The 24,918-nt window shown below is 35.6% G+C and overlaps 1 protein-coding gene and 1 long non-coding RNA gene across 3 annotated transcripts in view; one reads left to right on the top strand and one right to left on the bottom strand.

Moving 5' to 3' along the window:
* The window catches only part of PPP1R1C (protein phosphatase 1 regulatory inhibitor subunit 1C), a 145,135-nt gene that overhangs the window by 50,483 nt on the left and 69,734 nt on the right, over positions 1-24,918 (bottom strand). For both annotated transcript variants that reach the window (XM_063595230.1, XM_003823533.4), the window contains exons 3-4: positions 11,001-11,038; positions 8,691-8,751 (exon numbers count right to left, since the gene is read on the bottom strand). In XM_063595230.1, coding sequence (XP_063451300.1) covers positions 8,691-8,751; positions 11,001-11,038 — 99 coding nt within the window. The remainder of the gene's footprint in view (positions 1-8,690; positions 8,752-11,000; positions 11,039-24,918) is intronic.
* Positions 16,562-24,608, top strand: LOC134728704 (uncharacterized). The gene is made up of 3 exons (XR_010109401.1): positions 16,562-17,040; positions 19,760-19,843; positions 20,449-24,608. It is a non-coding gene; the product is annotated as an uncharacterized LOC134728704 (long non-coding RNA).

Raw genomic sequence — 24,918 nt, 5'->3', positions numbered from 1 at the left:
CCAAAATAAACTATTTTAGTTACCTTTCATAGTTTTCTATAAAAGCCAAATAATTATACAAAAGCACATTGTATATGTTGAAGCACTACACTACACAACTGTAAGGTATTATAAACATCTTTTTTTAAATCTTTGATTTAAGTAAAGCAAACAGCTAAGCGTCAAGAAGGCTGTCAGTCTATTATTAATTCCACATTTATAAAGGGATAATACAAATCTCGTCTCAGAAAACATCAGGGAACACTCCATTGGGCATAAAACAAAGGAGAGCAAGTCCATAAAAATGGCATCTGCCTATTCTAGTAATGAGGAATTGTTTTTACTTCCTGAGATTCCCATTAGCATTAGTATGAGTGGAGTGTGTACACCTTAGCATACTGATAGCGCCTACATTAATGGACGTGGTGTACACACATTTTTGCAAGGAGATAGATTTCTCCATTTTTAGCAACCACATGCTTATTCACACATATATTTTGTAGAATACTGACTCAAATAGGAATTCAAATTATATTTGAGAGCTCCTTGGAGAAAAGGCTGATTCTAGGACTGGGAAAAGAAATACATAAAATGAGCCTAGAGAATCTTGTAGTCCCAGAAAGTAAAGATATTCTAAAACAAACCAACACCCTGACATTAATGGAATATGTCAATGGGACACAGGAGTCAATGGAAAAAGTTCCCAAAGGCCAAAACAGGAACTATTTGAGCAACAAAATAAGTAATATAGTATTGAGTTATAATCCAAAGTATAAAATGAATATCCATGTGTCCATAATGATGAAAATAAATGAACAGATAAATCAATGGAGGAGGAGAAACAAATCTGTGCAGAAGAATTTCAAATGATTTATGTGTGTACAGGACATTTCCTTCAAGGAAGTAGAGTGCAGCTTCCCACTCTTTAAATGGGTACTACACACAGTGACTTCCTTCCAAAGAGTACAGTATGGAAACGGAGTGAAAAAAGGATAACTTTACAGTGAAGAATCTCCAAAACTACTACCTCAGCCAGGTGATCAAGGTCAAAATTAACAGCGATAAACCATATTGGTAGTATGTGCCCCTCATATCATGGGATGAAATGTTACTTTATCTCTGCTGTCTTTCTTCCAAAAACCCACTACCTCAATATAATCATGAGAAAAACATCAGTCAAATCCCGGTACAGGGATATTCTAGAAAATACCTAACCAGTATTCCTCAAAACGTTTAAGGTCGTCACAAACAAGGGACGTCTGAGAAATTGTCACATCCCAGAGGAGCCTAAGGAGACATGAAACCACACATAATGTGGTATGCTGGATAGATTCCTAGAATAGAAGAGAAGACATTAGGAAAAAAACTAAATAGATACCAAGAAAATATGGGCTTTAGTTAACAACAACGTATACATATTGATAAGGTGTGGATCTGTGTCCCCATCCAAATCTCATGTACAATTGTAATCCCCAGTGTTGGAGGTGGGGCTTGGTGGGAGGTGATTGGATCATAGGGGTGGATCCTTCATGAATGGGTTAGCACCACCCCCTCAGTGCTGTTCTCTTGATAGTGTGTGAGGGAGTTATTGTGAGATCTGGTTGTTTAACAGTGTGTAGCACCTCCTCCTCCCTCTCTTCCTCCTACTCCAGCCATGGAAAGTGCTGGCTCCCCCTTCACCTTCTGCCATGACTGCAAGTTTTCTGAGGCCTCCCCAGAAGCCGAGCAGGTGCTAGCATCATGCTTCCTGTACAGCCTGTGGAACTATAAGCCAATTAAACCTCTTTTCTTTATAAATTACCCAGTCTCAGGTATTTCTTTATAGCAATGCAAGAACTGTTTTATACAACTATTGATTTACCAATTATAACTGTGCCATACTAACATGAGACATAAATAATAGGGAAAACTGGATATGGGGTATATGAAAACTCCCTGTACTATCTTCAGAATTTTTCTACAAATCCAAACCTGTTCTAAAATATAAAATCTAACTTTAAAACATGTAATTTTGGTTGGGATTTATTCTGTTTTAAAGGTAATATTATTAAGAAGAAAGACAAAGATGTGAAGCAGAAATTTTAAATTGGAATCAAATGAACAAGGACTTCAGATGCTTTGGAAAGTGATATTATCTACATAGTCCCATTAATGAGACCTATTTAGTCTTTGCATGGCAGCAAAGTTCTTTGTGATGGTCCATGCAGAATTTAACTGTCCACATTACAGCATCATCTTAAATGCTTCACAAGTGTGCATGAGCAGGAGGAATGATCATGGTATGAGCCATGTATGCCACTTTTCCATGACCTAGTCCATTTTATTCTCCAGACTTATGTGTAAATATGACTGTCCCTTCTGTGATCTGAAAGTGGCCTTACCCTCCTGTCCAGTAAGCCTATGGCGAGTCTCATCCCATCTCCAGATGTCTTTGTCTAAATCCCTATTAAAGGACTTACCATGCTATGCTCTATCCACTTGTATGTTGCTTCCTCCAGACTGGTCTCCCACAGGGCCAGGGCTCTGCTTTTCACCTCTGCATCCACCCCACTTTAATGCAGCATTCCACACATGGCAAAGGCTCATATGTGATTGTGGCAGTGTGTTATTAGTACTTACACAATTGAATGTTGCTATTTGCTTATTTGGGAAATATTTAAAGAAACTGATTCTTGATTCAGTTATTCAAACCCAATGCAAAACTTTATCTTTTTCCCTGCTTCTCAAATAGAAAGCAATTTTAAAAGCTGTTATGTTATTTATACAGAGAAATATAAATTTAAAAGATTAATTAATTTTAAAATAGGTTAATATATATATAGACAAATGAATGGAACCATATTGACAAATGGTGCTCTTCTTTTCCAATGTTTAAGTGGCATCCCATGAGATTAATTAAGTTACTGGACTCTATTTTAAATTTGCAATTCAATTTGATTTATCTCAAGGTCTTTTAGACCTTTTAACCTAATAATCCATGACAATGTCATAAAAGATGAAGTTCACCCATACTTGCTGGTATTTTCCTCTTCCTTCATTCTCTCTCAATGTTGACCTCCAAAAAAAAAAAGATACCTTAGTGACTGACTTGCAAGAAAGGTACATTCTCAAATTGCTTCTCCAACCTGACTCCACCCTCCACATCCAAAGATGTGAGGAAAGATGAGCATAAAACTCAGTGGAAGAAATTAAAGAGAACCAGAGGAAGTGGGTCTGGAAATAGGAGCATACTTGGGTTTAAAAAAAAAAAAGACAGCGAGACTTGTATATATTTAGAATGTTCCTTGTTATCTAGAAATCTGTCAAAATGTTTCTTGAGCTGCATAAATAAGCCCCACCCTACACAGTAAACAAACTGAGCCAGCACAAACAAAAAAGCCAAGATTTAGAAAGGCAAATGTGATGAATACCTGAAGAACACCCACAGAGGGACAGGAGTGTTTATAAAAGGAATGTAGTGTGGTGGAGATGGCCTGATGAGAGGCTAAGAGATCTTGCCGCCTTCTCTTCCTGCCTTCAATTTTCAATGTGTGACGGGTAATGAGAACAGGATATTACAGCTGGTCTATTCCTTTTGAGTTTTTTTGAGTCATAATTATAAGGAGATTTGAAATCAGGAAGAGTGAACTGGTCACATTCCAATACAGTCATGGTTAATTTACCTATGTTGCCTAAGCGTAGGCTGCATTTATATGGTGTGATGATTTCCTTCTCATCCCTCTGGCAAGAAATACTTATTGCATAATCTGCTATAGCACCCCAAAATTCAACATCAGCTATCATTTTGTTTTTCAGCTTTTTTGAACTGCAAGGCTTATTAATTGAAATATCAGTATCTCTTACAGGAATGTTATAATAGTCGGAAAATAAAGGACATGATGTCTGAGGACCGGAGCTAGGTGAAATGAGGGAAAAGCCACATTTGTTTAAAAGCAAGCAAAATGTTGAAGATAAACTTCACACACCTACCTGAGGCTTAGTGCTAAATAAAAGTGGAGTGAATGTTGCAAGCGTGGTAATCCACATGGATTTTACATCTAGGCATCTTAAACCTGACTTTTCAAGTCTCACTGGGATGAAAACAAAGCTATTTTATTCTCCTGGAAGTCCTTTCACCTCTCCTCTGTCTCTCTCAAAATCATTCCTTCATGCTGCAGGGTGAAGCAGAAACGGAGAAGGAGTATTCGCTACTCTCAATTCAGGGTTCAAATAATTATTCAAAATAGTTCCACATATTGTGTGCCTGATATAAGCATTTTCTTTACACATTTTGTTTCATTCAGTCCCTACAGCAATCATATGTGGTAAACAACACTTTCATTTTCCCCATGAGAGAAGTGAGACAGGCTAATCCTGTGAAAGTTGCAGATACTAGGATGAAATCACTTTTTTGTCAGGCCCAAACACACTAAAGCAAAAAGCCAAAAGGAGGAGTTCATGCTTATATGGCTGAGATAAAGACTGTCTCAAGGACTTGCTAAAATAACCTCCCAAGAAATTCTTTCTTTAGGACTACTGCAATTCAGATAAGATGTTCTCAAAAGAATACCGGTTCAGTAATGGCATCTGCAGCCATTACTGGACAGGTATGTCCAGCAATGTAATTAAATTGCCATTCAATTATATTGGCAATTAACTGATGCCAAATCTGGCTCTGAGTGTCCGAAACTAATAAACTCTGTTTCCAAGTAGCTTACATGAACTTCCCCCTGTGCCAATAAAACTTCCCTTTACCCTTCCCACTGCAGATGCATATGTGGCTTGGCTTAACTGTGCGTCTTGGGTCATAATCTTCATTTCTACTTCCCAAATACATCCAGCATATTTGAATATATTTTTCTTTGTTGTTGTTTTCTGGGGTGAACAACCCATTGATTTTCTGAAGGTTGCACAGCTAATAAGTGGTGGCATTGAGGTTGGAACCGTGATGGCTTGTCCGCCAAAGTCCATGTCCTTTCATATTGAGTTCCAGGAAATCACCATGATCAGCAGTTTTCCCTGAATGGAAGATCATGTTTCAGTTGGTGATCTGAAGTATGTCTTATTCTTGCCATTATTGCCACTTTCATCTTCCACCCTCCAAAATCCATGTTAGCCTTCTTATTGGTCCAGGTTGATTTGCTCTCTGATTTATTCTGTATTTGTATTTATTTCTTTATTATGAGGAGAGGTTGAAAAAAAAATCAAGATCATAGCCATCCTTGGAGAAAAAAAAAAAGCTTCAGTGTTAAAATGCTGTAAGCATTCAAAGGTATTTTTGACATATCAGAAGTCTGTTTGACTTAGAAGAAAAATATCTAGATACTGAAGTCTTTACAAGAAATTATGAAGAATGGGAGGAAAAAGATATTTTACAGAAGTAAATGAAAAATCTGACTGGCTATGCATTAAGAATGGTAATGCAATACTAATAGGCCCTGCTCTACAAAGTCATTTTTAAGTCAGCTGCTTTGTTTAATGTTCAAATTTCCGTTTAAATCAATAGCACTTACTTTGCTTTCTTCAGTAGAAGGCATTTGCATTCCAGTAAAACACAAACACACACACACACAGACACACACACAAAATTGGGATAGAAATGAGTCAGCCATTTCCTGTCCTAACATTCAAATCCACTTTTCTGAAAACATGATTCAAGCAGTCCAACAATAATTTAATTGGCTGTTCTGTAAATTACAGGGCTGACCACCATATAAACACCAGAGAAATGTACATGGGTATTAGTCATCAGCTGTCATTTTTCTGATAATCTGAACTTTCTGTGTATAATCATGAAACACAATATTACACAAGATAATGAAAAAGTCTGTTTTCTATGCAAACTTCAACTTCTGTCATTTTTATGCACTATATATCATAAATTTATGACTCATGGTTAGCACAAGATATCTGAAATACAACAATTTATCTAATAGGAGTGCTGATGATAACCTCTGATGAAGGGATGGAACCCTGATATAATAAGTCTATTTGATAAATGGTTAAATGATGGTGACAAGGGGATCAATGTGAATTAGAAGGGGATATATGGGCTGCTGCAGGGCTCTCTTTTAGCTGTGTTTTGTTTCATACATTTGTTATGGATCAGATAAAAATAACAAAATAGGTTTATCTTATCTATGATGACACACAATTGAGATAGCTGAAAATAGAATGAATAATAGAGTCAGGATACAAAATATAACATGCCGATGTAACAATCTGTCTCCAACATAGGCAATTCAATTGAGATGACAGTACTGTATTAGTTTCTGATATAAACAAATTTAAGACATCAGTATGGGGAATACATGGTGAATAATATGGAAAGCTGTACCTGTAAAATACTTGGACATTTTGATTTTATAGTTAGCTCACTATTTGCCAACAATGTGTAATGCTGCCACAAAAAGCTGATAAGATTTTGGGTTGCATTAATAGAATTAAAGTATCTGGGTTGAAGGAGGTTTCAGGCATAATTGAAGTCTCCACAAGTTTCTGATCAGAACACATCTTAACCATTAGGTTCATTTTGAATGATGGACTTCTAGAATGATACAGGCAAAGTGGAGCTTATTATAAGATCAAGAATGAAGGCAAAATAACTAAATAACAGGTATAACTGACATCAAGATATTTCAACCTGGAAAAAAGAAAATTTAGCATGAGACAAAGACCTAATAGATATCTTGAAATATTTAGATATCTGTCATTTAAAAATTCACAAATGACAAGATGTAGAACAAGGATCTGTGAGTACAAATTCTTTTTTTCTTTTTAGAATTTTTTTTAGAGACTGGGTCCCACTATATTGCCCAGGCTGGCATGAAGTATCTATTCACAGGCATAATCATAATGCCCTATAGCCTCCAACTCCTGGGCTCAAGCCATCCTCCTACCTCAGCCTCCCAAGTAGCTGAGACTATAAGCATGTACCATGGTGCCCTCAGCAAATGTTTTTACACTCAATAACTGCATGTTCCATTCAACTGCGATTTGAAGAATTATACATTTCAGAGCAATTGTATCATTATATTTAAGATCTTAATAACATTTCCTTTGTTCTTTCATCTTTTTTATAATTGAAGCCTCTTAATGTGCTCACAAGATGCCGTATGTTACCATTGCTTCATTTTGTCTTAAAATATTTATTTCTAGCTCTTAGGGACAGGTAAACCAAATAAAATATTTGCATTTAGCTTTCTCTTTTCTTTTATCAAAAGCAGGGGACTTCCAAATCATTTCTGTTTATAAATGAGAACCTATGTGACTTGTAGTAATACCCTGATATCCTCTTGAAACAATTACTGTGCTTTCTCAAGCCATTAACTTATGACCACAAATGATTATCATTAAATGAGTATCTCGGGGAGACTTGACAGTATAAGGCTTTATGCAAAAATGTGTAACAGGACTAACTTCTCTAAATGTTAGGATCCCACATTCTTTTGATATTTGAGAACTAAATATAATGAACATCATGGGCCCTTGAGACTTTCAGTTTAAGATTTTCCTTTAAAAATAATAGCATTATTCTCTGAGGACATGAGAACAGTATTACTTTATTTAGTTTAAGTGAACCTAAAATAGAGCAGAGGAAATCATTAAATGAGTGAACATATATTTTTCCTTGTTGCCCATTCATGCCAAAACGGATGTGTCTTGAAAGTACAAAATCACTTACAACGGGGAAAATATCTTTAAAATGATTAAACTTATCTTCAGAGAGAGATGCCTAGTAGTCTCAATAATTACTCTGGAATAAACTACAATGCTGATGATTATATTATGTTCTGCAGTCTTATGAACAAGCAAACATGGTGTTTTATAGCTGCATGAGGAAGGAAGTCTACTGAAAGTAGCTATTAATGTGTCCATTTATATCCCGCCTCCCTGAATAGGCCCCAAATCTAGAGCAAATACAGAGTGGGAAATTTCACTCCCAATTTAGCCCTCTCTCCAAACTCCAGAGGAAGCTGCTCAGCTGGCCTCTCATGCAGTTGAAACTGAGCTGGACAAATTGAGTATGATCAACCAGTGGGCCCACAGTCCAAGCACCAGACTAGAAAAAACATGAGAGAGTAGACTGGGCAGACTCTACCTCAAATCAAGAACATTTCAGTGTGAGAAATAAGAGATGCTTTCCCTGGAACTGATGTTGGTCAAGATACTGATAGGTCTTCTTCTAGCAGTTCCAATTCTGGGGAAAATTTCAGAATCTGAACTAGATTCTTAGTTGTTGTTTCAACAGTAGTTACATGTACAGTGAATAGCTGGTTTGATTGAGTTTCTTAGAGCTGCTCCTGACACAAGACAATGAGGCAACACTTCATCCTCAGTCTCCCTGAAATTGAAGTTATTCTGCTTTGCTTTAGCCAAGAGAAAAACAGTAATCATCTGCCAACACTGGCAAGAGTAATTAGGGCTTCTGGAAAAATCTCTTTAAGGAAGTATGTGAATAAGGGTAAAAAAAAATTTTTGTCATTATTTTGGAAACTGAATTTCTAGAATGAAATTCTGAGATCCCTAATTATTTCTTTTTCAACCCCATATTTTACTCTTGATGAAACTAAGTTTTAAGTAGATAAGATATCTTACTGAACATAACACTGTTAAGTTGCAGAGCTGAGACTAGATCTAGCTTATCATCAGATGTGTGGTCCTAGAGAACAGACGGCCGACCAGCCATGATTCAGCACTCATGACAACCCGAAACAGTACCTGAACAGTACCTTTTATGGTGGGTGGCGTGTACACACTCTGCTTCCTTTGCTTAGGGGATGCATTCTGTAACTGTGGAGAAAGAGAAAAAAGTAAAAGCCTTAGATTTGGATACAAAGTACGATGCCATCAGACCTGTGAGGGAAATAAATACTGTGCCATGTTATGAAAAGCTTTCTGATTTCTCCCTGTCATGAAATAGAATCTAATTAATGAGAAATTATATACATGTTAGTGATATCACAGACTTAAAAGATACATGGAGTTGTAGGGTCTACTTAATCATAAAATTCTTCATTCATGGCAGCCTTGAAATCATTTTACTTTCCCACCTAATAACATTAATTTATTTTAAAAAGAAAGAGAAAAAGAGACACCAATCCTTTTCATTTGAGAGAAAAACAGTCTGAGTTCCATGACAAAGTATATTCCAAAAGCTATGTCCAGGGAATAATAGTATCTGTTCGTGGGGTTACTGAGTGATTCAAGAGGGACAATGAAGATCCTTGGAAAGTAATAGCAATCTTTAACCCTCTTGAATTGACGTGTTCAACTATTACCTCCATTTACTTGGAATTATAATGTTGAGGTAACATTCTTCATATGTTTAAAAGATAAGTCCTTTCCTAATAAAACTGTTATGTGACACTCTTACCTAAGCATTATTGGATCAGGATAAAGTTATTGAAGAGATTTTGCATTTCAAAATGACAAAAATAAGAACTTATTTCAGGGTCAAAATACAGATAAGGATACAGAGCTCTATATAATGGATATACATATTATTCATTTAATAAATTACATGGTCTAACCCCCAATCGGAAAATGCCAAAGACTCCGTTTTAATAGCACGTTGATTTATGTTTTAATGTTGCAAGTGTACGGGTCTTAATCAATGAGTTTTTGCATCTGGGGCAATTATTTTTGCTTTGAAAAGCTCAAGTGTAAATAGTTACAACATACTTTTTGAAGATTGTTCCAGGCTTGCTATGCACATTAGCAAGAACATAATGTACAAAGTTTAAACTAGAAACTGTTTTACAAAGTTGTAGATAGAGCTTGAGGCCTCTTTCCTTGTGCTTGCTAAAGATTAACTGCCCTCAAAGGTATCATCGAGATGTTATTTATCTGATGCAAAAACAATCAATTAAAAACTAAACCTTTCAACAAAACAGTTACCAAATCCATATCAGATGAGCAAATAGTATAAGCAAATTTCTCCAGAATAGAGTTTTGTGATACCTACATACTATGCACAGGTGTAGACAGGGTGACTCTACATTAATGTTAAATATGTGGATGACTGACATTTCTGGGGCACTTCTACTGTTTCAGTCACATCTGGCTGGTTTTGAGAAGGAATCAGTTTAGGGATTTTTAATGTTTACTTCCATACACATATTTAAAGATCAAATAGAAAATTAAATCCACAGAAATTTTTTTATTGTTGTTGTTTAGTAACACAGTGTAAACTTACTAATAAAAACTAATTTATATTTATGTAAGAGTTTAGTTTTGAAAGCTTTTCCACTTTTACTATCTCACAAAATTTTCAGAAAAGTCTTGTGATATACTATTTGATATTTTGTCCATTCTACATTTTTCTCTTTAAGTATTGCTGTATGCCTACACCTGCGATCAAGGGAATTGATTAGGTAACCCTGCACAGCATCCTATTCAATATTTATTTCATTTCTGGGAACTAGTTTATTCGCTTTGTGTTTCATATATTCTATATTATATGCTCTCCTAGCCTCTCCTGGTTTCTATTTTCTATATAAACTCCTACACATGTATGTGGAGGGAATAGAGAGTGACAGTGTTCAGACAGCCTGCTGAATTTAAATCTGAGTACATTTCTAGGTGAACCCATTGGATCTGTTTACTCAGGCTTTGGGGACTTCAGTCCCCCTAGACTCTGGCCTCAGACTTTTGGCTCCACATACCAGAAGACCCTGTAAGAGGTGTCATCCCTCCAACCCCATCTCCTTGCTCTGGGGTTCCAGCATTACTTGGCTTAGCCTGTGGTATGCATATATAAACACTCAATAAATTGAAGTTGTCAATACCATATTTTGCCATTAAAAGTGATGTTTTATTTTAAAAGTATTTTCAGGGGTTAGCATTACATAGGTAGAGAATAAAGGTAACCGAGAGGCAGAGATTTTAATGACACTATATTACTGTTTATTCAGTCAGAAGGAGCAACCTAAAGTTTTATTACAGTTGTATCATATTATTTATATCACATCAAATCAAGCAAATTTTTGCATTTTTAATTGATTTGAACACATTTATACAAAATATTTTTAAAAACTTACTTCCCCTTGTGTGTTGGGCACCCTCTTGTCATCTATTTCTGTAAGAGAAGTAGGTATAATGTATTAGGCATGTAATATTCTTTCTTGTAATATATATATTAACATTTTCAACAACACAGATAAAAATGATTTAATAATTGCCTTATACAAAAACTACAACTTACAGCTAAGAAGGAGAGGAGGACAGAGGTGGGTAGTTTCCTTTTGATATAACCTTCTCCCAAAGGTTCAAAAAAGTTATAGAAAAAGCTTGACATCCCAGATTTCTCACCTTTCAGCAGTCCAGAAAGGGGACCAGGGAAGTGACTCTTGGAACAAAGTTAGGTGTCATCAGCCTCACAGTTAAGGTGTCAGGAACCTCCTCTCCTCCGCCACTATCCATTAATGAGAGCCTTTGTCAAATTTCCTCAAGTTTGTCACTACCCAAATCAAATCTCCTTTCCCACTCAGTCCAATCACCATGACTACAAGGAAGGCAGTATCCTCTCTATATATGTATCTGGAAAGAACTAATTGCTCCATCAAATATTTCTTATGACAGTGCTTGGATGGCTTCTTATGATTGTGCTGTGTATGAAGGGTTGTGAGGAACGGTGAGGTGGAGGAAGAGGTGCTTACATATGCCCCTTCCACAGCAGCAAGATGTTCTGGGCTGGGTTTCTTTTTTACCTCGTCACCTACATTGTATGGTGTCTGCCTCTTGGCTTCTTCACCTAGTTCCCCTTTCCTGATCCTTATGCTAGGCCCAAGGCTCAAAGACTAACCCCATGATCCAAAAACTGAATGAGAAGTTCATCAAATAATATCTGCTTAAAGACAATGATGTAGATCTGTATTTACATGAAAATACATGCTATATAAGTGAAAAATATTTCAAACTAAATGAATGGTATTTTTATTTAATAAAGGATAGATATATGTAGATAAAGTGATATATATATGCATAGAAAACTACCAGTATGTTAACGGTAGTTATCCTGGGGTGATTGAATAACATATTCTGTTTTATCCCTATCTGTACTGCTTTTCTTTTTATAACAAGCATGTATTACTTTTATAACAAAAAAGCAGTGTATACGTATGTATGTGGATACACATATATATGCACACAAATATATACATATATGTAGTAGAATTTCTCTATAAATCCAACCATGCCTGAAGTTGATATTTCATATAGTAAGAGAACAAACTGGCTAAACAGCTAGAATGGGAATAGTATATGGAACCATTGTTTATTCTAATCTGATATCTTGCTTACTAAATGTTAAAAAGTTATGGAAACTTCTGATACATTGTACTTTCTTTATATAAGGGAGGACAGACAGTTTAGTATGGCAATCACAAGTGTCTGATGCAATAACTGTAAGTATGTGGGGCATTTTCAGGCAGCTATGAATATACTAAATTGAACAATCCTGTCTATCAATGTGCACTATTTTTTTGCTATCACATTATTATTAAATATCAAATATGATCCACTGTAACAATGTACTGTGATCCATTGGATGATTAAATGCCAGTGGGGTTCCTTAATATTTTGCTTTTGATTAGGATTTACAAAATCCAACCCAGGACCTATAACTTTATGTTTTAGAAACACAATGGGATCTGATCATTCAGATTTTTACTTTCCCTACTGTCTCACTACAACGCCCACTAAAACAGTGTTTTCCCAAGGCAATTATGAGGGCCTCACTGTTAAATATTTCAATAAAAAAAGGTTTGTTTTGTTGTTGTTGTTGAGTTCTGCTGATAAAATCAATTATTTATGTCGTGAAGGCAAGGATTAAAAAAAATCAGTCTTACATTCTTGTCTTGAAATTGAAAAGTGAAAATTAAATAACTAACTTTTCAGTCAAATTGACTCAGACAAAAGTACAACGGAAGCCAATAACAGATCATAGTTGCCAGCTCTTTACACAAAAACATCAAAATGTTCTTAATAATGTCTCCTTTTTTTTTTCCTCAGGGCCTCAAATTCTGACCCCGTTGGCAGTCCCAGAAGTCTTTAGGAAACTGGATCCCACATGAAGCATAAGAATATACCCCTGTCTTCAAATATTGTTTAGCTCTCTCATCAAACCAGAAAAAAAAAATACTATTTTGGAGTAGGGTTGAACAAAATCAGTGTGTTAGTAGATTACCCATAATCACAAACTATAAATTTTCTGAAAGAGGCTTTTGTAGCTATTCCAGCCATATCTTGTCTATATTTCTCCATTTCTCAAGGACCACTTAGTCTGAAAGAAGAAATTTCTTGGTTTGGGAGGAAAATGTAAAACTCATCTAAGTATAACATTTTAAGAAATATTGTCATCATTAAAGATGAAGATAGAAACAGAAATTTCTGTTTTGAGTATTGATTAGTTAGAATGCTCTTAAGATATTTAAATTCATGAAAGGAACAGGACAAACTGAGAATGCATGTGGATACACACGTGAACTACAAACACCCAGCGTCTCCTTGTCTTTGTCAATGAGATCTCATTCAATTTTGGAAAACTAGTTGTAATAAAAAATTAAGTGCCTACAAAAATGAAGTGTAAGAGCAAAGGAAACATAAAGAGCATGGTCAAAAAATAAGGAAAAGTGAACTATAATAGAATGAGAACTATAAAAACTAAGAAACGGGCAGAATGCAGAGACAACACTAAGGAAAGCCTAAAGAGCCATGATTGAGGCTGGCAGAAAAATCTGTCTTGGAGAAAGCACTGTAGAGCATACATAATATCTAATACTGTTTCTTCCATTTGTCTGTCGTGACCACACTTAAGCCACATAAAATTCCTGAATTACAGAGTTTTCCTCATGTGTGAAATGGGAAAGAGGAAGCATAATAATTCTTACTCTGCCTTCCTCGTTTTCTCATAAGTTTGTTTTGAGGAATAAAAAAATGAAAAAATGAGAGCACAATTTCCCACACCTTAAGTGCAGACTATAACTTCTTTCCAAAGAGTGCAGTATGGAAAAGGAGCAGGAGGGAATGAGTATCTTTATGGTGGGAAACTTAATTCTGCCAGGTAACCAAGGGCAATACAAGTCATAAATCGTGTTGATCCCTTGCTATGATGCTATGAAGACGAGACTTTATATCAATGATCTTCCTCCTCAAACCCCTTAAGCCTAGTCTAGTCATGAGAAAAACATCAGATAAATCCCAATACAAGGGCATTGTACAAGATTGCTGACTAGTACTCTTCAAAGCTGTCAAGGTCATGAAAAACAAGAAAAGTCTGAGAGACTGTCATAGCCAAGAGGAGCCTAAGGAGACATGATAAATGTAATGAGGTATCCTAAATAGGATTCTGGAACAGAAAAAAAGGCATTATAAAACTATCTCAATAAACTATGGGTTTCAGTTAATTAAAAAAATCATTATTGGGTTATTAATTGTAAAAATTAAATAGTAATGACTTAGAATATTAAGAATAGGGAAACTATGTGTGAAGAAGGTGCTCCATGGGACTCAATGTGCCCTTCGTTCAATTTTTCCATAAATCTAAAACTCTTTTAAAAAATTAAGCCCATTAATAAAAACTTGAAAAATAAAAAATCACTAAATCCAAATAAAATCACCCTAAGAGTACATTTTTGTTCTTACTGTCAGAATTCTGCGTGTATTTTGAAGAGCAACAGAGAGTCATGATTAGAAAGTAGACAATGTAACTAAAAACAAGGTCATGAAAATATCATTTAAAAGTGTTATATAGGGCCAATTAAAGAGGTATAAGGAAGGGCAAGAGTGAGCTTACAAAGAGAATATTTCAAAGTTTAGTTGAAGTTGTTGAAAGCTGATGCAAGTAAAAATGTGTTAGAGGAAAAAATGGGGAGTTAAACAATTTTCAAATAAGTCCATAATGATGGGAGCACTTTACCTTGATTTACTTACTGACTGAATGTGGGGAGATAATGGAACAAAGTATAAAATAAAATACCACTAGTATCTGTTTGATTATACATATTCCCCAGCTTGCTGCTTCTGTGCATTTATTCCCCATATCCGGAAAACTCCTGCCCTCATACCAAATACTACTATCCCTCAGAGTTCTGTTCAAACAGCATTTCCTCTGGGAAATCTTTCCCAATTCATGTCTCTCCTATGCTCAATTGGAACTCATCTCTTCCCCAACCAACACCCACAGCACTTCCTTTACTCCTGTCTCATAGAACTCACCACCATATTCCCTATATCATGTCCATTAGTGTTTTTATCTCCCCAGGCAACCTGCAAAAGAATGAGGATTATCCTCTATGTTTGATTTTTCCACATCTCTGAGCACAATAGCATAGCTGACACACAATAACAACCTGTCAAATAAATTTATCTTAATGCCTATGTTTCATAAAACCAGACCATCTGTTTGCTGCTTCTCTGCATTCCAAATTACAATAGTAGTGCAATTATTTGCTCATAGTAGGTGCTAAATAAATACTTTTAACAATTTTTAAGTGTTCAGTTTGCAAACTTTTTAAGGCAGAATCCATTACTTCCATTTTTAAAAATCAATGTACTAGGTTCAAATGCTACAGACACTCAAATTCTTATAAATATTGCCTAAGTGGCTCAAAGGGAATCTTACAGGAAAAATAAGGATGTATGACTTCCCTCTGTTGGTTTCTAGAGATTGAGAAGATATCTATTTCAAGGACAATATGTATAAGACAAATTAAAAATAAGCGGTAGGCAAGGTCAAATCAAACATATAATTTTACAGAAACTAGCCTTAGACAATAACTAAAACCATGGAAAGGAATGATTTATTCTGGATATTGGCTGCTAAAGAGCACTGACCCATATATAGAATGCTTTGGTAAGAAGAGACTCAATTTCTTAGACTAAACCCCAAAGATACAGACTTTTGATGAATTTAGATAACAGAGGGTCACTTGAATCTTCATTTTAGGCAGCTATTTTGGAAATGTGAGGGAAAAAGTCAGTTTAGTGGAAATTGGAGGGCTTCCAATAAAAACAGTCTTGTAAATTCATTCTTTGAAGACTCTTCTGCTCAAAAGCAATAGCAATGGCAGATTAAATACAAAAAGAGATGACTAAAAAGATAGAGCCACAGTCAAAAATTAGTTAAACATCTCCAAGGACCATAAATACAAGAAAAGCAAAATGCAATAAGCAGGTTGGAAACCATGGGGCCTGCAAGTCTTTAGATCCAGAAGTCGACTGAGGCAACTAGAACTTCTAATCTCTCAGCAGAACTGACTTCATGTGAAAGACAAAGGCCAGACTTGCTACCTGGAAGTGGAAGCAGGGCTCTCTCATCTGTGTTGAGAAAGGCACTCATCTGTGTATCTAGCGAGACGGGAGAAAGTGGTCATTTTAGAACAGGCCACCACAAGCTAGGTAAGTGCCTCTGCTTTACTTCTAGTATCATCATAAAACAGGAGTCTTTGATGTCCCAATTAGGATCTCATTCTAGATGACAAGTATATAGTATTGAATAAAGAAAGACTCAAGAACATTAACAAGGAAGAATGAGCATAAAGGAGAGAAAACTCCCATTCACAAGGAGTTGAAAATTAAAATTTCAAAACATAAGAAGAAAACGAAAAATCTTTTTTAGGAATGCTGCTTAAAAAGCAAGTGGAAGATGAATTCTTCCAGGTGAAATGAAAACATCAGAGCGATTTGAAAACATCAGAGCAGTTTTAAAATGTCTCTAAAATGCATATATTTTGGACTTACAAAGAGATGAAGAAGAAAGCATAATTTCTCATGAGAAATCATGAAGCCAGAAGGAAGCAGCACAACGGTCTTCAAGTACTGAACAAAATGAACTATCAACTGTAGAATTCAATATTCAGTAAAATCATCCTTTAGGAATGAAAGAGAAATAAAGTTTTTCTTTATCCACCATTAGACAAAGGAAACCAAGAGAATTTGCCAGTAGCAGATATACCCTCACTAGCAGATATACCCTAAATGAATGGCAAAGGAAGTCCTCTATAACCAGAAGAAAAAGGATTGAAAAAAGGAGTCTTAGAACACCAGGAAGAAAAGAAGAATAATGGAAAAAGCAAAAATGTGAGTAAATATCATAGATTTTGCTACCTCTCTTGAATTGTCTACATTATGTTTGCCAAGTAGATAAAAAATTATGGTTCTCAACCTATACAGAGGGAATATTTAAGACAATCTATATATAAGTAAGAGATGGTAAAGAGACTTAGAGGGAAGTAAAGCCACTTAGAGGGAAGTTTCTATACTCTGATAAAAGTTGGCACCAGCAAACTGTGATAAGTATGTATGCATAATAGCACAATTGCTAAAAATCCATACAAAGAGATACACTCAGAAATGTTATAGATACATCAAAATGGAATTATAAAAATGTTCAAGTAACCTAGGCAAAGATAAAAAAAAACAGAAACTAAAAACAAAATGACAACTGGAAAACTAAAATGGTAGATGTAAGTCCTAACATAGCAGTAATTATATTAAATATAAATGGCCCAAGTAAACCAATTAAAAAACACACTGGGCCAGGTGTGGTGGCTCATGCCTGTAATCCCAGCACTTTGGGAGGCCAAGGCAGGTGGATCACCTGAGGTCAGGAGTTCGAGACCAGCCTAGCCAACATGGTGAAACCCTGTCTCTACTAAAAATATGAAAATTAGCCAGGTGTGGTGGCACACACCTATAATTCCAGCTACCAAGGAGGCTGAGGCAGGACAGTCACTTGAACCCAGGAGGCAGAGGCTGCAGTGAGCTGAGATCATACCACTGCATTCTAGCCTGGGTGACAGAGCAAAACGGTCTCAAAAAGAAAGACACACACACACACACACTTACACACACACATTGGCACAGTGGATAAAAATCAAAATAATCTAACTATACACAAGGGCATTATGTTGAGTGAAAAAAAAAGCCAATTTCAAAAGGTCACATACTGTGTAATTCAATTCATATAACATTCTTGAATGACATTTTGTTATTCAAGATGGAGAAGAGATTAGTAGTTGCCAGGGATCAAGAATAGTGAGAGGAGGAAGGAGTGAGTATAAATATAAAGTAGTAGCAAGAGGGAGATCTTTGTGGTGATGGAATAATTCTATTTGATTGCCATAGTAGGTATACAATCTACATAAGTGATAAAATGCCGTAAAACTATAAGCACACATTGTACTCATGTCAATTTCATGGTTTTGTTATTGTACTGTAAATGTTACCATTACAGAAAACTCAATGAAAGGAACCTGGAACCTCTCCAGGCTATGTTTAAAACTTTCTGTGAATCTTTTATTTCCAAATTAAAAGTTAAAAGAAACAAATTATGACAACAAAAATTCAAGATTGGAAATAATTTAAGAGAAAATTAATAAATCAAAAATGTTACTGAGAAATTTACCCAAATCCAATACCAAAATATAAAGATATAAAATACATGAAACAAAGGTAAACAGACATAAGGAAGAGATTAAGAATCTGGCCGGGGGTGGTGGCTCAGGCCTGTAATCCCAGCACTAATCCCAGAGGAAAATATAAAATTAGCTGGGCGTGATGGCAGGCACCTGTAGTCCCAGCTACTCAGAAGGCTGAGGCAGGAGAATCACTTGAACCCGGGAGGCGGAGGTTGTGGTGAGCTGAGATCACACCACTGCACTCCAGCCTAGGCAACAGGAGCAAAACTCTGTCTCAAAAAAATAAATAAATAAATAAAATAAATAAATAAATAAAAATCTGCAAAATCATATAAAAGAGCAGATTTAGAATGAGAGGATAAATGTTAGAAAATGTTTTATAAGTGAAGAGATACATAAATATTATAAATAAAACAGATGCCAAGAAAGTTCATGAAAATAACTCTACGCCCAGACCATGGAAGTAAAAGTTTATAACATCACATTTAAAGAGAAATCTCGAGGGTTACGAGAGCTAGAAAGGACAATTATTAACTGTGGAAAAATCTCACCTGCAATAACAAATGGCAAAGGCAAAGGCATGGAAGTAAACAAAACTATTTTTCTACCAAGTTGTATTCAAAAAGGACAAAATACAGCCATTTTCAGACAATTGAAAAAGATCAATAGTTACAATGACCTTTATTTTATCAATGAATAAGATCAACTTATATTTATACATTCCAGAGTGTTTAAAAATAAAAGATCAACTATTTGCTCAAAGTGAATAAAACAAATATTTGTACATTGTATAAACCCTTTAGCTGAAAACATTTTTCACCACAACTAGATTATACATCTTCAAACAGAATGGAAGATGGAGGAAACTGCAGACAATTGTTTCCAAAGCTAATTTTGTCCTACTCTAAGAGCAGAATTGGTTTGTTTTTCTTACTAATATCTTTCTTGAACGGATGAAATTATCAACATAAAAGTCCTTTCTTTTAAAAACATACACTTTTGTTTTGTGTACTAAGCCTGCTTTTCCTGGTTCCAAAATAACTTCAATTTCCTCCTTATTCTGAATTTTTGGTGAGTACCAAGAAACAGAAAATTTCTTTTTAAAAGGGAAACATATTACTACATTTTGTTTAGAATTCAAACATACGATTTTTTTTTCTTGGCTCACTCATTTGGGAGCTATTCTAATGAGCTGACAGGAAGTCAGTCTATTTTAGACGTCTGTCAATAAATTATGATTTTATTTTACTAAAAATATTCGAACATGTTAATAAAAATTGTATGTTTTGTGATTTCGATTAATTTTACAACAAAAGGTTAAAACACAAATACTAATCCTAAGATTAAGTGGATAATATCTTTTTCTTAATTTACAACAGGGCAAGTTGAGCAGTGAAGTGGCAGCCTGCTGTGTTGGGGTGATGGCCTCACTTTTGTCATATTAATGTGAGATACATAAGCAGGTGAGTGTCAGAGGAGAAAGTAGGATTGTGTGCAATCCTAAACCAGTTAGTTAGGTAGAATTCACTGAAATCGAATTAAATTTCACAAAACTACCATTGCTGTGTGGGATGATATGACACACAAAAGAAATAAACTTGATTATTTCACTTATCAAGGCATTCCTTTGGCATTGTCTAAAAATAACTATTAGCTGATAGAGCCAAGCATGTCTGCTCTAATAGGAGAAAGGAAATTGAGATTTCCCAATATTCTTTTCTTGCCATGACAGAGACTAGATTTGTGTTCAATGATACGTGTTTTTCTCACCATTCCATTGACACTTTTTTAATCTGATGATTAACTTTTATTCCATCCCTTAAAACTAATCCTAGGAAAGAGGTTACAGAAATTTCCTGAATTACCTGGAGCGACAAAGAAAAACTAAAAGCTAAGTTTTTATTTATATTGCCAGCATTTTTGTTAGATACAACGGTATTTGATACCTTTTAACTTCTATCAAATTTATTATTTAAAAATCATCAATCTACAATTGATGCTTAATAATTTTGTCAAAAATATTAAGTATTAATCATTGTATTATCATGATTTTTTTTTTTTGAGACAGAGTCTCACTGTGTCGCCCAGGCTGGAGTGCAACGGCGCGATCTCAGCGGCTCACTGCAACCTCCGCCTCCTGGTTCAAGCAATTCTCCTGCCTCAGCCTCCTGAGTAGCTGGGATTGCAGATACGCACCAGTATTATCACAATTTAAAAAAGGGTTTTGTAAAATATTAACTCTCAATCTCCACTAAACCTAAAGCATCTCATATACACTCTAATATCAAAAAACAAATGGTTTAACTGTATTTAAAGAGTGGGAATAAACATAGAGAGGTCATTATGTCAATATCAAGTTTACTCTAATGTGTGAGTAAATTTTATGATTAAGAAGTGTTGTCTAATTGTTTTCTAAGGCAGTGGGACTCACCTAGCACAGCTGTGAAAATTCCACATCTTTTCACACTGAAGTTTAAATTGAAAAATAGAGGCCATGTAAGTTTATGAAGTATGGTGATAAAGTTATTTCGTGACCGTTTTTTTTAAATGTCTATCAATGGAAATACTGTAACTGATGTGGTGGTAATATTTAGCTACCAGAAAAATCCATGGCTAAGCCTTATGAATATTATCACTTCTCCCTGTATAGGCCTGCACTGGAAAAGTCATTCATTAAACTACAGTTTAATGAATTAATTACACCTCTCATGGTAACCATTACTGGAGGCTGATTCTTTACCTCTCCACCTCCTTTAATCTGTAACAAGAGAGTGATGGCTACAATTCCACAGACTTTAAACACTGGTCAGCATTTAAGTTTTTCTTCTATCTTTCAGGAGGCACTAAGAACATATTTTGCACAAAAAACACTAATAAGATTGCAGAATAAAAGTCTCAATCATGCATATATTCTTTCCCCACTTCTTTTACTCTTCTGTTGAGTTAGTGCTTAAAACAAATACCGCACCTTTCTCCATCAATTTCCTCCATGAATTTCAAAGTATTCAGGTGAGAATAGGTTATTTTCACATCCAGCCTGTGTATCTCGCTGGATCATGAGAAGCTCAGCTGCTGCTGTTGTTTTGTTTTTGTCTGAAGGCAGGATGTGTTTGATTCTCTTTTTAAAGTTACTCAAGAGAAAATGTTGACTGCTGTAATAAAAATCTGGATGAAATTGTAGTACAATGTGTTCTGAGACTCATACTCTAGGAAATGTATGCAGAGTACACTGAGATTAATAAATGAAGTGGAAAAATCTTCTATATTAAAATGTTTTTCTTTTGAAATTTCCTGTCAGTTTTGCATGTGTTTTATGCTGTGCTTTTTGCCAAAGTTTAAGTATTGGCTTGTGGATGACAGGTGAACAGATATGATTGAAGTAAGATTAGTGCTTAATTTGGCTAGGATCTGGAAGAATCAAATAAATAGGCAAGGCTGTGAAATCAATGGATGACTTATTGCTACAGTGTGACACTATGATCAGAGAACCAGGTAAGGCTGGCATCTGAGCAGGTAGTCCTGACATGCTGTTCAGAATTAACACATGAACAGAATACACAAGCAGAGGTTTGGAGGGTGGAGAGTGGGCTGCAGAGGCAGCACTTTTGTATCCAAAAGACCAAACTGAAATAAAGTCAGCAGATGGAGTGGAGTTCTGAGAGATAATTTAGTCCTAAAGACCAAAATTAGGCTTTTTAAAGAACAGTACAAGATAGCAAGGTGGTATAAACAGATGGTGAAGATAAACTTCTATGAAATCAAGCATTAGCATCAGAGACACAGCCACTGACAGCCTGGCTGTGAGAGGAGAATAGTTACTAGAAAACTGAGTAGAAACTATAGGGGATAATCTATATAAAACTAGGAAAGTAAACAAACAAAAAACTTGCCTTGATATTAAATTTTGCAGTTCTGCTTGAAGTAGTATGGATCGGTATACAGCAGGCCAATGATATTGCTTAACAGAACTATAAAAATAGGATAAATTATAAAAGACAGCAAGACCTGACAAAGCAAAGAAAACTACAGAGAGCAGAGACATTCAGAACTAGAGGCTCACTATTCAAATTTGGCCTCTGGCAGAGCCCCACTACAGGAGAACAGAAAATCCACAAGATATTTTGGCAATTGTGTAATAGTAGAGTGATAAAATTGAAGACTTCAGGGAATTAAAACATGCAATTTGTCTCTGCCTTAAGACATTTGAGAGTTTCTGAAGCTATACTGGGTAAGTGAATAAATAATATGGAAATCTCTTGAAAACAGAACGTAAATTTAAAAAATACAAAGACCACAGACCATTAGTTGAAAGGCCTAGAAAATATACAAATCAGAGGTAAACTGAATTGTATTAAAACTAAAATTGGGACTTTCCTAGCACAATTTATTATTGGAATACATGATCAGTTTCCTACTCTGCCTCACAGAGGAAAAGGTAAACCCCTGCATGTTTTGGGGCCTGAAAGAATGTTTAGCATATCTCTCAGTTTGATGTTCCACCCCTCTGTGTAATAAGTTGAATAGTATCCCAGTTTGCAGTCAAGGGATTATATTCAGCCAAGGCTGCAAACTGGGACACTATTCAAAACCTTAGTATATTTTCATTAGCTTTTGTTTATAATCTTTTCCTGCACTATTTTGTGGGAAAAAAATAATTGTGTAGAGAAGTAGCAACAGAGAAAAACAATTTATGTTCCTCTTTTTGAGGTGCCCTAGAGAGATTTTTTTTTTTTTTTTTGAGATGGAATCTCATTCTGTTACCCAGCCTGGAGTGCAGTGGTGGCATGATCTTGGCTCATGGCAACCTCCACTTCCCAGGCTCAAGTGATTCTCCTGCCTCTGCCTCCTAAGTAGCTGGGACTACAGGCACCCGCTACCACACCCAGCTCACTTTTGTATTAGTAGAGATGGGGTTTCACCATGTTGGCCAGACTGGTGTCAAACTCATGACCTCAGGTGATCCGCCTGCCTCGGCCTCCTAAAGTTCTGGGATTACAGGCGTGAGCCTCCATGCCTGGCCTGCCTCAGAGATTTAATCATAAGGACATCAGTGCTATCTTTGACAGTCTCCGAAGGAATTTACCATCAGATCTCTGAAAACAACAGTGAAATCTCAATTATCACATTTCAGCAGATTCTCCATTTTTGTATCCAACATGTTTCCCATCCAACTACTCACCAGGCCCAGCACTGCTTAGCTTCCAAGATCAAATGAGATGGGGCGCTTTCAGGGTGGTAGGGCAGTAGACTGTATCTAACATGTTTGAAGGTAGAATCTCTTTCTTTACAGTGATCCTTGGATTACAACTATTGACTAGGTCATCTACAGTTGAACAATATAAGGAGGGGACAAAACTAATTCAACACAATCATTGACCCATGAGCCTTCAGAATTGAATGGGAATAAATCAAAGAGAAATGAAAGAAATTGTTATGCACAGCTCAATTTCATTTTGCATGTATATTTGCCATTTCCTTGTGTTATTAGCATTCTAGCATAAAATCAATCTGTTCAAAGTGCCAGAGAAATCTATCATGTATTTCTTACCTATAGCAGAGGATTAGAATTATAATTTCTTTTTAGTAAGGCTAAATGTAGTAGGGCTATGAAAATCTCCTAAGCCAGCTATAGTGAAGCCTGTCTTCCTGACTTATCAAACTCTCCTCCTTTCCAAAATGAGCTGTGTTTATAAGCCCTTTGCTGGGCTCTGTTGAAGGCCTATCATTTGGGGCTTCACGTTAAGCCACTAGGTAGTGGTTTCAGTTGTGTTTTTCTTTGAGTTCTCAGAGTTAGTCAAAACTGGGGCCCAAACTGAAACCACCAGAATAATAAAGTTATATGCACTGGAAAGGGGAATGTGGGGAAAAGAAGAAAATGTTAAGAATAGTTTTACCCTGTTGTGCCAAGATTCACACAGCTGTATTTTTCTTTCAATATTATTTATAGCTTTCCATTTTAAATGATGAAAGTGGGAACATAACCTCATTACTTAATAGATTTTTATCTCTCTGAACCCCCTAAAATGGCTCATTTTAGGGGATGCCAATAAGAACCTGGTATAAGATATTCTCTGTGGAAATAGCGGTGGAAATGACAAAGAAAACACAAGATGGATTATGTTGATTTATTCAAAAAGAACTCTCAACTAGTAATTATCTCATGATTCAGGTTGGAAATCTTCCAAACTACCTTTCTGCTTATATTTCATAATTTCTGCTGCCTCTTCCACGCACAGTAAAAGAAGAGCAGAAAAAGCAGATTATTTGAAACCTCAAGAGTCTGCTTTTCATTAGTATTCTCAATTTTTATGAACTTAGTTTCTCTTATAAGATATATTTTATCCTACCACACAACCATTTTATATGAGAGCCAAAGAACTATTGCATCATCTTATCAGTAGTGATTTTTCAATCACTGGTACAATTTTTTCTGCCTTCTTGGAGTTTGAATTTGCCAATTTGCTCCAGAAAAATAAGTTGGTTCACTTAATGGATGGGTTTTCTTTGGGGATGACATCAGTTTAAACAGCAATATTTA

This window comes from Pan paniscus, chromosome 13 (assembly GCF_029289425.2).
Source record: "Pan paniscus chromosome 13, NHGRI_mPanPan1-v2.0_pri, whole genome shotgun sequence".
NCBI classification, from domain to species: Eukaryota; Metazoa; Chordata; class Mammalia; order Primates; family Hominidae; genus Pan; species Pan paniscus.
This window is presented reverse-complemented; position numbering and strand designations above follow the sequence as displayed.